This window comes from Brachyhypopomus gauderio, chromosome 5 (assembly GCF_052324685.1).
Source record: "Brachyhypopomus gauderio isolate BG-103 chromosome 5, BGAUD_0.2, whole genome shotgun sequence".
Taxonomy (NCBI): domain Eukaryota; kingdom Metazoa; phylum Chordata; class Actinopteri; order Gymnotiformes; family Hypopomidae; genus Brachyhypopomus; species Brachyhypopomus gauderio.
Window position 1 is genome coordinate 8372554 of NC_135215.1, and position 14657 is coordinate 8387210.

Sequence of the window (14657 nt, forward strand, 5' to 3'; positions counted from 1 at the left end):
GATTAGTGGGCGTTAGATTGGACCCTTTCTGCTGCTGCTGGTCTTTTGCCCGTTTTGAAGAGATTTAATACCTTCTGCTGGTTAATGCCATGGAGGACCAAACCTCAGTCACACGATCATTTCTTTACACTCTCAGTTCTGTATGTATGATTGCTGGATCCTCATCTGGTGCAAGTCATCTCTGTATCTCTCTCCACCCCCCTCTCTCACTCCCTCCCTCTCTCTTTCTATTCTTCTCTCTCTCTCTCTCTGACATTCTCTATCTCTCTGCTGATAGTGTGTGTTAGCAGCTTTGTTTTATAGGTGTAATTGAGTCTTAATTGAATTGTCGTGAGAGGTGAATGAAAGGAAGGGAGGTGGAGAGAGAGGTGAAGGAGAGAGAGGTGAAGAAGTGAAGAGAGAGAACTGAAGAAGAGAAAGAAGTGAAGGAGAGAGAGAGGTGAAGGAGAGAAAGAAGTGAAGGAGAGAGAGAGGTGAAGGAAAGAGTTGAAGGAGAGAGAGGGGGGTGATGGAGAGAGAGAGGGGGGGTGAAGGAGAGAGAGAGAGAGAGGGGTGAAGGAGAGAGAGAGGGGTGAAGGAGAGAGAGAGAGAGGGGTGAAGGAGAGAGAGAGAGAGGGGTGAAGGAGAGAGAGAGAGAGAGGGGTGAAGGAGAGAGAGAGAGAGGGGTGAAGGAGAGAGAGGGGTGAAGGAGAGAGAGAGGGGTGAAGGAGAGAGAGAGGGGTGAAGGAGAGAGAGAGAGGTGAAGGAGAGAGAGGGGGTGAAGGAGAGAGAGGTGAAAGAGAGAGAGAGAGAGGTGAAGGAGAGAGAGAGGGGTGAAGGAGAGAGAGGTGAAGGAGAGAGAGAGAGAGAGAGGTGAAGGAGAGAGGCGAAGGAGAGAGGCGTGTGCTCCGTTTCCTCTTACCAACACAAGCCAATGAATTGTATGGATCCTAGTAGAAAGATGACAAGCATCCTGCATTTTCAGTGGGGATAAAGATAATCTTTTATTTTTATCGATGAAAAGGACAAGAGAATGAATGAATGTTTTGTGCTATTTAGCCACATGTGTTGCGTTTAGAGTTGTGAGACTTGGAGCCCGGGGACAGCGTTGATCAACACCGTGGTGGAACAGCGGCCTTGGGAACCTCTCAGTGGTTATTTAGATGCAGTCCAGTCAGAAGCCAGAGCTGCAGTTCTAGCTGGAGCCACACACACACACACACACACACACACACACACACACACACACACACACACACACACACACATGGTGTACCTTGGGTGTCTCGGCGGGACGTTGGTGGTGTTGGAGACGGTTATGCTGGTACGCTGGATGTACATGAGCAGCATGGGCTCTAGGTAATAGTGTCTCATGTTTACTGATCAGGTCTCTTCACCTGCTGAGAGTGTGGAAGCCTCATCATACTGCTGAGTCATGAATGGTTCAAGAGACTCAGCCTGTGTGTGTGTGTGTGTGTGTGTGTGTGTGTGTGTGCATGTGAAAGAGGAAGAGGAGTAAACAGTGTGTGTGAGATATAGTCGTGACAGTCGCTACATATTTCTTTTTTTTTTTTTACTTAAAGGCAAACACACTTGCTGTTTGTTTACTGAGGTCAGTTCAGTTTTTCATTTGGCTCAGACAATAATTATTATGTATGAAATGTTGTATATTTTAAGGTACATGTAATATGTAATAACCATGTCTTGGGATTTTTACATAGTCACTAAAATGTGTGTCAATGTTTGTGCGCGTGTCCATGTGAGTGTGCGTGTGTGCGTGTGTGCGTGTGTGTGTGTGTGTGTGTGTGTATGTTTTTGCCTTTCTGGCCCAGAGAAGTGTGGTTAATGCACTCACTTCAGTAGCTGCGTGCCCTGTGAGATGCTAATGAATAGCGTGGCTCCAGTGTGAGAGGAGACACACCCGTAGCTTATTTTTGTCCATCAAATCACTGGTGCGTACAAAAACTCACACACCTCCCCACGGCAGGGTTAGGGTCCGTCATCAGTATTGATTATGTGGGGATGGGTGGAGGGAGGAAGAAGAGGGGCCCGTTTGGCCTCCTGAAGCCCTGGAGATGAGGCAGTAACAGCCATGATTTTCTCATTAACCCAATTAACACAGGGTCACCCCACGGGGGCATCCCAGACCTGGGGTTCCCTGAACCCCTCTCTCTCCAGCTGTGATTGTAAAGAAAATGCATTACAGATGGAATATGGAAGTGGGTTATTGGGGTGAGTTTGGTGCTGTGTTGTGTGTGGGTTATTGGGGTGAGTTTGGTGCTGTATCAGGGGTAAGTTGTTGGGGGTGAGTTTGGTGCCGTGTTGGGGGTGGGTTGTGCTGCCCTGTAAACTTTTGGCTCCAGCATAACGTGCTTGTGTTTCTTCCTGCTCCTTTACTGAGTGTGTGTTGTGTTGTGTTGTGCCGTGCAGGAGGAGCTGATGATAACCTGATTGAGGGAGGGGAGACCAAGTTTTTATGCAAGCCAGGAGCCCGGAACATCACCGTCATTTTTCAACCTCTGCAAAGGTAAGTCTTCAAAACAAGCATATAAACAAGCAAAAACAAACGGACGACCCCCAGACGTCTGTGTTCTCTCCTGTACCTCCAGACGTCTGTGTTCTCTCCTGCACCCCCAGACGTCTGTGTTTTCTCCTGTACCTCCAGACGTCTGTGTTCTCTCCTGTACCTCCAGACGTCTGTGTTCTCTCCTGTACCCCCAGACGTCTGTGTTTTCTCCTGCACCCCCAGACGTCTGTGTTCTCTCCTGTACCCCCAGACGTCTGTGTTTTCTCCTGCACCCCCAGACGTCTGTGTTCTCTCCTGTACCCCCAGACGTCTGTGTTCTCTCCTGTACCCCCAGACGTCTGTGTTCTCTCCTGTACCTCCAGACGTCTGTGTTCTCTCCTGTACCTCCAGACGTCTGTGTTCTCTCCTGCACCCCCAGACGTCTGTGTTTTCTCCTGCACCCCCAGACGTCTGTGTTTTCTCCTGTACCCCCAGACGTCTGTGTTCTCTCCTGTACCCCCAGACGTCTGTGTTCTCTCCTGTACCCCCAGACGTCTGTGTTCTCTCCTGTACCTCCAGACGTCTGTGTTCTCTCCTGCACCCCCAGACGTCTGTGTTCTCTCCTGTACCCCCAGACGTCCGTGTTGTCTCCTGTACCCCCAGACGTCCGTGTTCTCTCCTGTACCCCCAGACGTCTGTGTTCTCTCCTGTACCCCCAGACGTCCGTGTTCGTTCCTGTTTCGAATGTCTTTAGATGCATCATAAGTCACCCTGTGTTCCATCCTGTCCTCGTTTTGCCTTTCTGCCCATGATTACCTTTCATTACCACATGGCTTCCTTGATTCTGATCCGTTTGGACGCCTTCTGTCGGAGTGGCCCTTCCAGCTCTTCTCAACATTCAATTTGGCTTCAATTTTCCAATCTGTCTGATCATCGGATCTGTCCCACTAATGCCCACTCATGTTACCGGCCTGGCCTGGGACGTGATTAGACTGCCCAACCGCCGTGGGACTGTGGGTCTGATGCAGAATTAGACCTGTACTGCAGTTACTTCCTTCCCCTCGTGTAGCGTGGGTACTGTAGCTGTCTGGAACCATGTGGCAATAACACAACGGGCCGAACAGTGTGTGTGTTTATCTAGAGCCACCCGTTGGTGTAAACACATGCAATGGAGTTGGGCCAGTTTCTTTATGTTGCAAACGTTTAAAAACATGAACTTAGATCAAAAGGGAAAGTGTAGCAATTGCCAACACTTTGGAGAAACTTTGGAGAAAGCACCAGATCTTAATGTTTGGACATTTAAATCCTCACAATGACACATAATCATCTGGCTTTATCAGTGCACTTTTTCAGTAAGGTGTGTAAGCAGATTGACCCTTATTAATAAACTCTGGGACTCGACTGTGTCCATCAGTGGCAGTTCAGTTTACTACTGGAGTGTCTGGTCCTGGGAGGCCAAAGTCCAGCCAAGTCTAGTGATTGCTGTGCTCAGACACCATTGATAAATCTGGTATTGGGTTGAATCAGATGGATTTAAGCAGGTCAATCACCAATCACATGAGATAGGAAGGTAGAATAAGATCCCATTATGCCATTACACCATTGGTCAATCAAAGAACAGCAGTAATTGGCCCTGATGTAAGGAAGGGCGGGCAGAGGGTGTGACAGGCCGTTGTTTGTCAGGCTTGAATGTTAAGGTTTCATTAGCAGCTGCTGCGTTTGCAAGGTTGTTTGGTTGTTGGTTGGTTGGTTGTTGGTGTTTGCATTTTGTCACTCTGGTTCTGGCCCATTTTATCTGCAGTTGGCACAAGTCTGCATTTATTTCTAATCAATATCTGCTGCAGGCTGTGACGGGACTGGAATTTGCTGTAACAGCGAAAACAGACAAACTATACATTAAATCAATACAGCGTGTTAATGCACTTGCCAATCAGTGTGTTGTGCGATTGGAGTCAGTGAAGGTTCTGTTAGCAGGAAGACCCTGGAACGCCATCATGAAGTTAATGTTTGGGTTGGATAGGGTCAGAAGATGCACCTGCCCAACTTGAGCTAATCGATTGTCCCTCAGGGCATCTTCACAGCTTCAGAGCTTCACAATGTGGTGTATTGACTCATACCCTGGTATCTGCAGTGCATTGGAAGGTGCAAAAACACTTATCTGAGTATCACATCTCCCCCTGCAGATCAATATCTCCATAAAAGTCCTGTGTGTGTGTGTGCGTGTGCGTGTGCGTGTGCGTGTGCGTGCGTGTGTGTGCGTGTTTTCAGTGTCATTTTATACGAGGTGTTTAGTTTGAGTTGTATAGTAAAACGGTCCAATATACGCTCTGTCTATTGATGAGAACACTGAGCTCTCAATGCCCTGAAGAGTTGAGTGGAGGTTTATGTACATCTGTGTGTTTAGTGGAGGTTTATGTACATCTGTGTGTTTAGTGGAGGTTTATGTACATCTGTGTGTTTAGTGGAGGTTTATGTACATCTGTGTTTTTAGTGGAGGTTTATGTACATCTGTGTGTTTAGTGAAGGTGGTGGGTGTGCAGGCGTTTAGTCGGGTTTGTGCACATCTGTGTGTGTTTGGGGAAGAGTGTGTCTGTGTGTGTTTAGTGGAGAAGGTGCGTATGTGTGTTTAGTGAGAGAGATTTGTGTGCATCTGTGTGTTTGGGGAGGTGTGTGTGTGTTTAGGGGAGGAGTTGTATTCTTGTGTTTAGTAAAGGAGGATTGTGTGCATCTGTGTGTGCTTAGTGGAGGAGGGGTGTGTGTGCATACATGCGTCTGTATGTGTGCGTAGTTGAATGCTCATATCAGTGTATGTGTGTGTGGTTGAATGCTCATATCAGTGTATGTGTGTGTGTGTGTGTGTGAGCACGTGCATATTTGGTTTTGTTCTTGTTTGATTATTGTACATAGCTGTGTGTGTTTATATGCGAATATCCTTTTGCAGCTAAACCTCCACACACACACACACACACACACACACACACACACACACAGACATACGCTGCAGTGAGTGGAGTCCTAGCAGGTAGGAGGTAATTTAGTTTGACTTGTGGGGCCTCATGCTGACATTTGAGTGGTATTTAAACCCTCCTGGCCTGACTGAGGTTGGCATTTTGAAGAGGGGCGACTGTGCAGCTCGTGGTAATCTCCTCTATCGCCGCGGTCCACGCTCCTCAGTGATTGGGGCTGGCAGACCCCCGGTGGCAGAGTGATTGCACCCCCACCAGGATGCAGCTTGGCGGGCTGCAGTGCTCCTGGGCACTGGGTGCCGGACGGGCCTGTGCGGGACGTCCCTGTGCACCCTGACGTGGTGGACTAGAGATTGTGAATCGTCCAGGGGAGCAGCCATGTGAATGAATACAGAGGGTTGGACAGGATGTAGGTACGTAGTTACGAGTAGAGTTTGGGGCAAATGTGCCTGAGAGCATGTACAGGAGAGTGAGACTAGGGTGAGTCTGGAGAGTGTGTCTAAACTGAGTCTGGGGTGAGTTTGTAGGGTGAGTCTGTAGAGTGAGTCTGGGGTGAGTCTGGAGAGTGTGTCTTTAGAGTGAGTCTGGGGTGAGTCTGGAGAGTGTGTCTATGGAGTGTGTCTAAACTGATTCTGGGGTGAGTTTGTAGGGTGAGTCTGGAGAGTGTGTTTATAGAGTGAGTCTGGGGTGAGTCTGTAGAGTATGTCTAAACTGAGTCTGGGGTGAGTTTGTAGGGTGAGTCTGGAGAGTGTGTTTATAGAGTGAGTCTGGGGTGAGTCTGTGGAGTGTGTCTAAACTGAGTCTGGGGTGAGTTTGTAGGGTGAGTCTGAAGAGTGTGTTTATAGAGTGAGTCTGGTGTGAGTCTGGGGAATGTGTCTAAACTGAGTCTGGGGTGAGTTGGTAAGGTGAGTCTGTAGAGTGAGTATTGAGTGAATATGGAGAGTGAGTCTGAGGTGAGAACATTGGATTGGATATTTACCCACTCCAGAGTCACTCACACCCCACCAGAGAGATCCTTGAAGAACCTTGAAACCCTGTCGACATCCGGAGAAGTCCTGTCTGCGTCGGACAGATGAGTCCTGGCCATGTCTGTAAGATGAGAGACCTACCAAACTGACGCTGAAGAACTAACACCAACTACTAAAGTTCCATCGGCTCCTTGTCATTCATGGTCGCCTGGGTGTATTTACCCTCAAACGTAGCAAATCAGATCACAGATGATGAACGACGTGCACAAATGTTCTGCATGTGTGCAAAAGAAGATAACTGATCAGATAAAGCCTGAAGGAACAGGCTGTATATGAATAGTGTACTGAGCTCTGAGTGACTCTATCCATTCCTGAGCACATTTTCTTCCATGAAGCACACGGTATCGGCGGAGTAATGACAAATATCCCACCTGTTCTTTAGATAAGTAGCACAATAAAACTAATTTCTCTCTAGCAAAATAGAATTTTAGCAGCCAATCTCTGAAGAATCTGAACAGCCAATAAGAAAACTGTCCATGGCTGGATGGATGGATGGCTGAACAAATAAAGTGGCTGGTTCTGTGGGAGACATTGAAACACTGGTCTCAATGCACCGACGTGTTGAAGGACCCCGATGGCTCCTTGGATGACACCTCTGTTACAGAACCAGATCTCAGAACCAGTGCTTGTTTCAGACGAGCGTTGGTCAGCCTGACACTGGCCATTGTCCTCTTCTGTCATGGGGAACTGTAGTAGAACCTTTTGTGTTCACCTTTTGTGTTCACCTCCGAATTTTCCTTATGTACATCCAGAGACCTAAATGCCATATCTAGAGACCAAACGAACAAAAATTCTAGTCTGAGAGATTCTCTTATGCAAATACAAAAACCGTGAACCCTGGGGGAAAAAAAACACGTTTCTGGGACTTTTTCCCCAACATATTCTTTATTAACAATGCTTGCGAATGGCTTATGCTGGTAATTAGTATTAGTCAGCCTAGTGCTGAGAAGACTAGCCTAGTCCCACATTATGCTTAATTATGCTTATGCTTAATCATGGTAAGGAGACTGGTCCAAACTGGTCTTGGGTGACATGGCTTAGACACCTGCACTAAAGCAGTCTGGGTTCTCTAATGCCGCTCTGCTGACTGTTGGGTTGGTGCAGCTTCATGGAGGAGGAACTGGGCAGGACAAGGAAACTATCTGACCAGGCACATATCTGACCAGGCAACTATCTGACCAGGTAACTATCTGACCAGGCAACTATCTGACCAGGCACCAATCTGACCAGGCACCAATCTGACCAGGCAACTATCTGACCAGGCACCATTCGGACCAGGTAACTATCTGACCAGGCACCAATCTGACCCGGCAACTATCTGACCAGGCAACTATCTGACCAGGCAACTATCTGACCAGGCACCTATCTGACCAGGTAACTATCTGACCAATCTGAGAAAGAAAAACATGCCCATCTAAGGATAAATGTGCAGGTTAGCAGAGCTGTGCAGAAACCCCGTAGAAAGAAAACGCGGGTGGTGAAACTAGGAAAACAAACAAAGCATATAAAGATGTAAAGCTATAAAGACGTTGTGAAGGAGCTGTGGAAGCAGGTTTGTGCTCTGGAGAGGTTCTGGAACCCCAGAGTGAGGCGGTGGAATCATCAGCCTTGAACGGCTGCAGTAACGCGACTCCTTTAGTGCCGCACACGCTGCTGAAAATCGCTTGACTCATTAGATGAGCGCGACGATGAGTCATTAGTTTTATGTTGTGAATTAGGCTAGTGCACTTCTGAAAATACATTAACCATCGCTAATAGCAATTAATACATGCAGTCACCGTGTCACTCAGAGTGTTGGCTATTATCGTCTGTGTCAATATCACGCACTTCCACCCTTACATGGTCTTACTGGAGCCGTGAGGGCTGTGTTAACACTATTCAGCCCCGTTCAATGCAGAATGCACATAGGGTAGGGGGCTACCCTGTCTACACCCTCCGTGTGTTTGGGAGTGTTTACCCTGTCTACACCCTCCGTGTGTTTGGGAGTGTTTACCCTGTCTACACCCTCCGTGTGTTTGGGAGTGTTTACCCTGTCTACACCCTCCGTGTGTTTGGGAGTGTTTACCCTGTCTACACCCTCCGTGTGTTTGGGAGTGTTTGGTGGAGAGCTGCACAGAGTCTTAATTTCTCTTTTTTACTTTTTAAAAATCTTCCCCCGTACTGTATATCCAAAGATTTATTTTTTGAGCAGATACAAAATGCCAGTATGCGCACACATACCTGCACACAATGCAGACTCATACTTACTTATAAGCCTTTGAAGTGTAGTTGAGAATGAGATGCTGTATAATAGATCAGAGGGACACACGCGGAGAACTGTGTGTAAAGGTCAGCGGGCTGTTTGTTTTGGGCATTACCAGCACACATGCGCAGTTGTGTGAAACTGCAGATGAGTCTACCTGTCACCAAACTCATTCTCTCCCTCTACCTCTCTCTACTTCTCTCTTCATCTATTTCCCTCTCTCGCTCTCCCTCTTTTTCCCTCCCTCCCTGTGTCTCTCCCTCCCTCTCTCTCCTTCCTTTTTGCCATCTCTCATGTCTTTATCTTACAGACATCCTCTTTCCTCTGAATATGAGTGTATACTTCAGATCACTAGACTTAGTCCTCCAGACACAAACACACACAACCATAAAGCCTTTCAGGAATCTGCACTGTGGGGTTCAGCATGGCCATTACGGGGGAGGAAGCCTGCACACTGCGTCAGGAGACTGAGATGCATTATAGCACTTGGGCCGTTTTCAGGAGAATTGCTAACTAATTATCTGAACCTGAGAAATGTCCACAGAGAATGTTAGAATGTTAGTCACGGAGTGTCTGAAGCGGTCAGTTCTGAAGTTGTGCAGTAGAGTAACTTCTTCATTTAAATGGTCAGGGAGGAGAGGAGGGTGTAGACCTGGTGGAGGGATGGGGAGGAGAGGGGAGGGGAGGATAGATGGGAGGAGAGAGAATGAGAGGAGAGAGGAGGGGAGGAGATAGCAGCACAGGCTGAGAGGTTTCCAGGGTGAGCTGAGGAGTCATTAGGGGAATGAGGGGATGACCAGAGAGCACTGGATAAAAATACACAAGCATACACACACACACACACACACATACACACCTACACACACACACCTACACACACACACCTACACACACACATACACACACACATACACACACATATACACACACACACACATACACACACACACACACACACACACACACACACACACACACACACACACACACACACACACACACACACACACACACACACACACACACACACCGAAGATGAGCCGTGTCGGATCTGGTCCAGGCAGCTCATGAATCCTCATATCTGTGTTATTAAAGATTTAAACAGCGCAGAGGCCCTTTTAATGCAGCGATAGCCATCGTGTGGGGCCCAGATAGCTGCGTGAGCCGCACACACACCGCTGTACATTAAACATGCCCGTCCTCCCATTCAGCTGCTACAGTGTCCAAGCTCATAACATTACTAATACCTGCTTCGCTGCCCTTTGACCTCACACCACACCTCTGTCCCTCCTCTTGTCTAGCAGTGCTGGCAGTGTCTTAGGCCTGCCATTAATAAAAATACAGAGCTCTCTCTCTCACACACACACACACACACACAGACACTTTGCTGTTTGCTCTCATGGTGACTCCGCCTCCTCACCCATCTCCAGTGTAATTTTAGCCTCCAATGTCTGTGCTGGCTGGAATTGGCTCAGCTGGGAATCCCATGAATAATAAAGGGCATTAAAGGGCATATAGGTGCATATGGGGGGGAGGACATCAAACGGTACACTGAAGTGAACCAGAGGGAAATCTCTCTCTCTCTCTCTCTCTCTCTCTCTCTCTCTCTCTCTCTCTCTCTCTAACTCTCTCTCTCCAACTGAAACTCTTTCTCAAGCACATTTGCACGGATTCACATGTACATGCACGTGATTAGTGGCTTTTGCATCTCTGCATTTACTGAGTGTCTGTTATAAATTATATCACTTTGTAGCATATAAAAAATGAAGGGGAAAAGTTAGAGAGAGACAGAGAGAGACAGAGAGAGACAGAGAGAGACAGAGGGAGAGAGAGGGAGAGAGAGGGAGAGAGAGAGAGAGAGAGAGAGAGAGAGAAAAGGTGTGATGCATTTACTCAGTGAGAAAAGCACAGGGCAGTTTGCCCAGTGATCAGTCAAAGTATTTTCCAAATAATGGAGACGAGCAGCCTGGTGAAAGAGCCCTGGTGAAAGAGCCCTGGTGAAAAAGCTTGTCCGTGCACCCATCTTCTCAGAACACCTCTACTGTGCCCATCAGAGAAGTCATTACTTTCACCCTCTCGTTTCTGGCCAGACTGGGACTCTCACATTCCCTGACACCGTTATTCTGGACAATCATGCTTTCATGGTCTCCAGCCGTCTCTCTCCTCCTGGTGTCTTCATTTCTTCCCTCTCCAGGCTCAGAGTACCTCAAAAAATCATGCAGAGCATTTTTAAAAACTTGCCTAATTTTAATCATTTTGGTGTTAAATAATGTATTTATTTTTATATTTTTTGGTCATTTGCAAACGAAGGGCCTTCTAATTTTTATGTTCTGTGCCCCTCAATTTATGTCCTGTTGGTCATGCTTTGCATATTTAGGTTTGTATATGTTAATTAGCTTATTTGAATGTGTAACAAGCCCATTCTCATCTGCATCTAGTTGCCAAGCTTCTAAGCTGGATGACCAGAGCCACGGCTCATGGATCCTCAGATGAGTGTGTGTGTGTGTGTGTGTGTGTGTGTGTGTGTGTGTGTGTGTGTGTGTGTGTGTGTGTGTGTGTGTGTGTGTGTGTGTGAGGAGCACGGGATCAGCTCCATGCTGGGAGGAACAGTGCTCCTCCTGGTCTGCTGAATGGGACCCTTTGCGCGTCCTTGAGCCACAGAGGTCAGAGGTGGTGAAGTTGGGCTTTGACCTTTCATAGCTCATGCGTGTCAGTTTAGTGGCTGGGTTAATTTTGTTTATGTCTGAGGCTTTTGTGATCTGTAGGACACGGAGTCATTGAAATGATGTTTTGAATCATATTTCTTTTGTTTTGTGTGTGTGTGTTGAACTGGCTTTGATCCCATGGTATCATTTTTGAAGTTAGATGGTCATCTTAGGTGGTAAGTTAGAAAAAGTAGTTTGTATGTCTGGTGAGTGTGTGTTTGCGTGCGTGTTTGCATGTGTGTATACGTGTGTGTGCGTGTGTGTCTGTATGTGTATGTGTGCGTATTAGGGATGCACCGAAAATTCGGCCACCGAAAATTTTCGGCCGAAATGGCTTAAATTTGCATTTTCGGTTTTCGGCCGAAATACTTTCATCACCGAAACAACACGGCCGAAACAATGTATTGTGATGACGCAAGCAAAAATCGCCTGCACGTGTTTATTTGGATAAAGCTAGCAAAAAAGTTTTCCAGTGATGGCGCCAAGGCAAAGGACATTACACCAAAAATTATGGAACTCGCTGCCTTAGACGATCAGCCGTTCTCTGTCGTAGAGGATGCGGGATTTCGTAGGCTAATAGAGCACATTGAGCCCCGTTATGTTTTGCCGAGCAGACGACATTTCTCAGAAGCGTGTTTACCTGAGCTGTTTAATGTTGTTGCAACTCACGTCACGTTTTTATGAGAGAATTTATATTTATCTTTCAGGTCAGTCAGTTATAATTAAATTTAACTCGTATAAAATACATATATTTATCCTCTCAGATAAAAACGGTCTGGAAGCGAGTTCAATTTAATTAGTGGTCGGCCATTGTCAGCGTTATCGCCGTTAACGGCCCACCACTAATTTTATTTTATAATATGCATTACTGTAATGTCAGTGCTAAATACATATTTTCAAATCAAATTTTGTAGTTGATTTATTCTTTGAATAGCAATGCTTTGATTTTAGTGAGGTTAGCCATAAATCCAATGTTACTAATAATTGGCATAATGTATTTCGGTGTTTCGGTTTTCGGCTTTCGGCCTTGGTTTCTTCATTTTCGGTTTTCGGTTTCGGCTAAGAATTTTCATTTCGGTGCATCCCTAGTGCGTATGCATGTGTGTGTATGTGTGTCTGTATGTGTGTGTATGCTTGTGTGTGTGTGTGTCTGTATGTGTGCGTGTTTGTGTATGTATGTGTGTGTGTGTGTGTGTGTCTGTATGTGTGCGTGTTTGTGTATGTGTGTGTGTGTGTGTGTGTGTGTGTGTGTGTGTGTGTGTGCGTGTTTGTGTATGTATGTGTGTGTGTGTGTGTGTGTGTGTGTGTGTGTCTGTATGTGTGTGTGTGTGTGTGTGTGTGTGTGTGTGTGTGTGTGTGTGTGTGTGTGTGTGTGTGTGTGTGTGTGTGTTCCTCCATTTCCCTGAGCGAAGGGGAGCCTCCACTCCGTGTTAGCGCTGCACCACAGAGCTCGGCCAGCGACATCACAGCCGCCTTTGATTTGCCAGCCTTTCTAGGTCGACGAGCCGATGCCTGATAATAACATTGTTTGATTGCTGGAGTGGAGATGTAATTGATTGATCTGCCGACGTGTCTGGGGTCAGCTTTAGAGGGGAGTCAGCTGCTGGAGTACATTTATCAAGAAGTACATCCACCAGGGCCCCCACCACCTCCCAACACCACCTCCACCCCCAGACTTTATATCATGTTGAGGATAGGGGTGAGTTTGAGAGAAGAGGCCATTTTAGAGCTTGCTGAAACAACACGGTCAAGATGGAGGACTGAAGTGGCGTAGACTTGTATAGGTTTGTAATTAAACCAGAAGTTTACAGAGAGAGAGTAGCAGACAGAGCTTAAGACTGAGACCTAATTGGTTTGTTGCTCAAGATAATTCATCTTTCTCCACGGTGCTTAATTAAGAGTAGGGCCAGTCTCTCTCACTCTTGTCCTAACCCAATCACTGATGAGCAGGAACTGGCCAGTTAAGGAATACAAATTGGAGTTGAATAAAAATCAAAGCATGTAATTGCCAATTATTGGGGAGGAATAGCAGAGCTTTGTCTCTGCCCTGATCCACTGTGTGCTTGTCTTGGCTGTAGGGCTCCCTATCGCAACAGAGACAGAGTAATCCACGACCCCCCGCTCAGCTGGTCAGTCTGAAGGCTGCTGATGAAGACTGCTCAGCCATTGGTGCTGGTGCTCTCAGGTCTGAGGTCAGAGTTGTAGAGCGCCCCCTGTGGTCAGAGGTGTGACCAAAAGTTCCCTAGGAAGACCTATGGAGGCATGACCAAAGTTCCCCACTCTTTTCCTTATGCTTGGAGAAGGAAATGATGGACAGAGTGTGGAGGGAGAATAAATGAACCTTGCAGTCTGTGATTACAAGCGAGTGATACACTTTCATTCCTACAGAAAGGCCGTTTTATGAATGTTAAATCGTAACAACTGTGGATTCATTTGTCATTTGAGAGTCGTTCTCTAAGCCAGCTGTGATGTTGGTTCAGTTTGATGAGCTGACTGGATCATCGCCTAAATCTCTTCCATTTCCATGCTGTCTGATTACCTGCGTAGTCCCAACTCTGGTTGTGTCAATCCCGCTAAAGGACAAACTAATCAAGGAAACGAAAGCTTTAAAATAACTGTTGCCTCTAAAATTATGTTGTGGAGGGGCTGTGAGCACCAGACCCAACACAAGGGCCTACCAGCCTGGTACGGGGCGCACTGTGGTTACGGGACGCACTGTGGTTACGGGACGCACTGCGGGTACGGTGGCCCAGTAGGGTGGTTATATCCTTGAATGCTAACCGTGCCTCCCTGCAGAAGAGTAATAAACACACACACACACACAGAGAGAGAGAGAGAGAGAGAGAGAGAGAGAGAGAGAGAGAGAGAGAGAGAGAGAGAGAGGTGGAGAAGGTGGGAACTCGCGGCGAATGTGAACATCTATTTCTGTATTCTTGGTTTCTGGCTTTTATGCTGTTTCTTACTGGACGTTTGCAGGCTGTATTTTATGATGTGAAATTGCTGTTCCTGCTCAATATTAGATCAATTCAGTTTGTACAAAAGCCCTAATGCACAAAACTTTGCCAGTCAAGAAAGCCGAATGAAGCTGTTTGTCAGGGCGGTAAGTGGTTTTTCTGCTCCACAAATGATAGTGGCCCTTGGGTAAATTTGTCCCTGCTTCTTCTTATGACGTTAGATGCTTTTTGTTCTTGACTCTGTCCAAGTGACTGCGCTGCACTTTGGCCACGTCGG

At 46.9% G+C, this 14657-nt stretch overlaps 1 protein-coding gene across 2 annotated transcripts in view; it reads left to right on the plus strand.

Moving 5' to 3' along the window:
• exoc4 (exocyst complex component 4) overlaps positions 1-14657 on the plus strand; it is a 133658-nt gene that overhangs the window by 57878 nt on the left and 61123 nt on the right. For both annotated transcript variants that reach the window (XM_077005344.1, XM_077005345.1), the window contains exon 10: positions 2410-2506. In XM_077005344.1, the coding sequence (XP_076861459.1) occupies positions 2410-2506 (97 nt within the window). The remainder of the gene's footprint in view (positions 1-2409; positions 2507-14657) is intronic.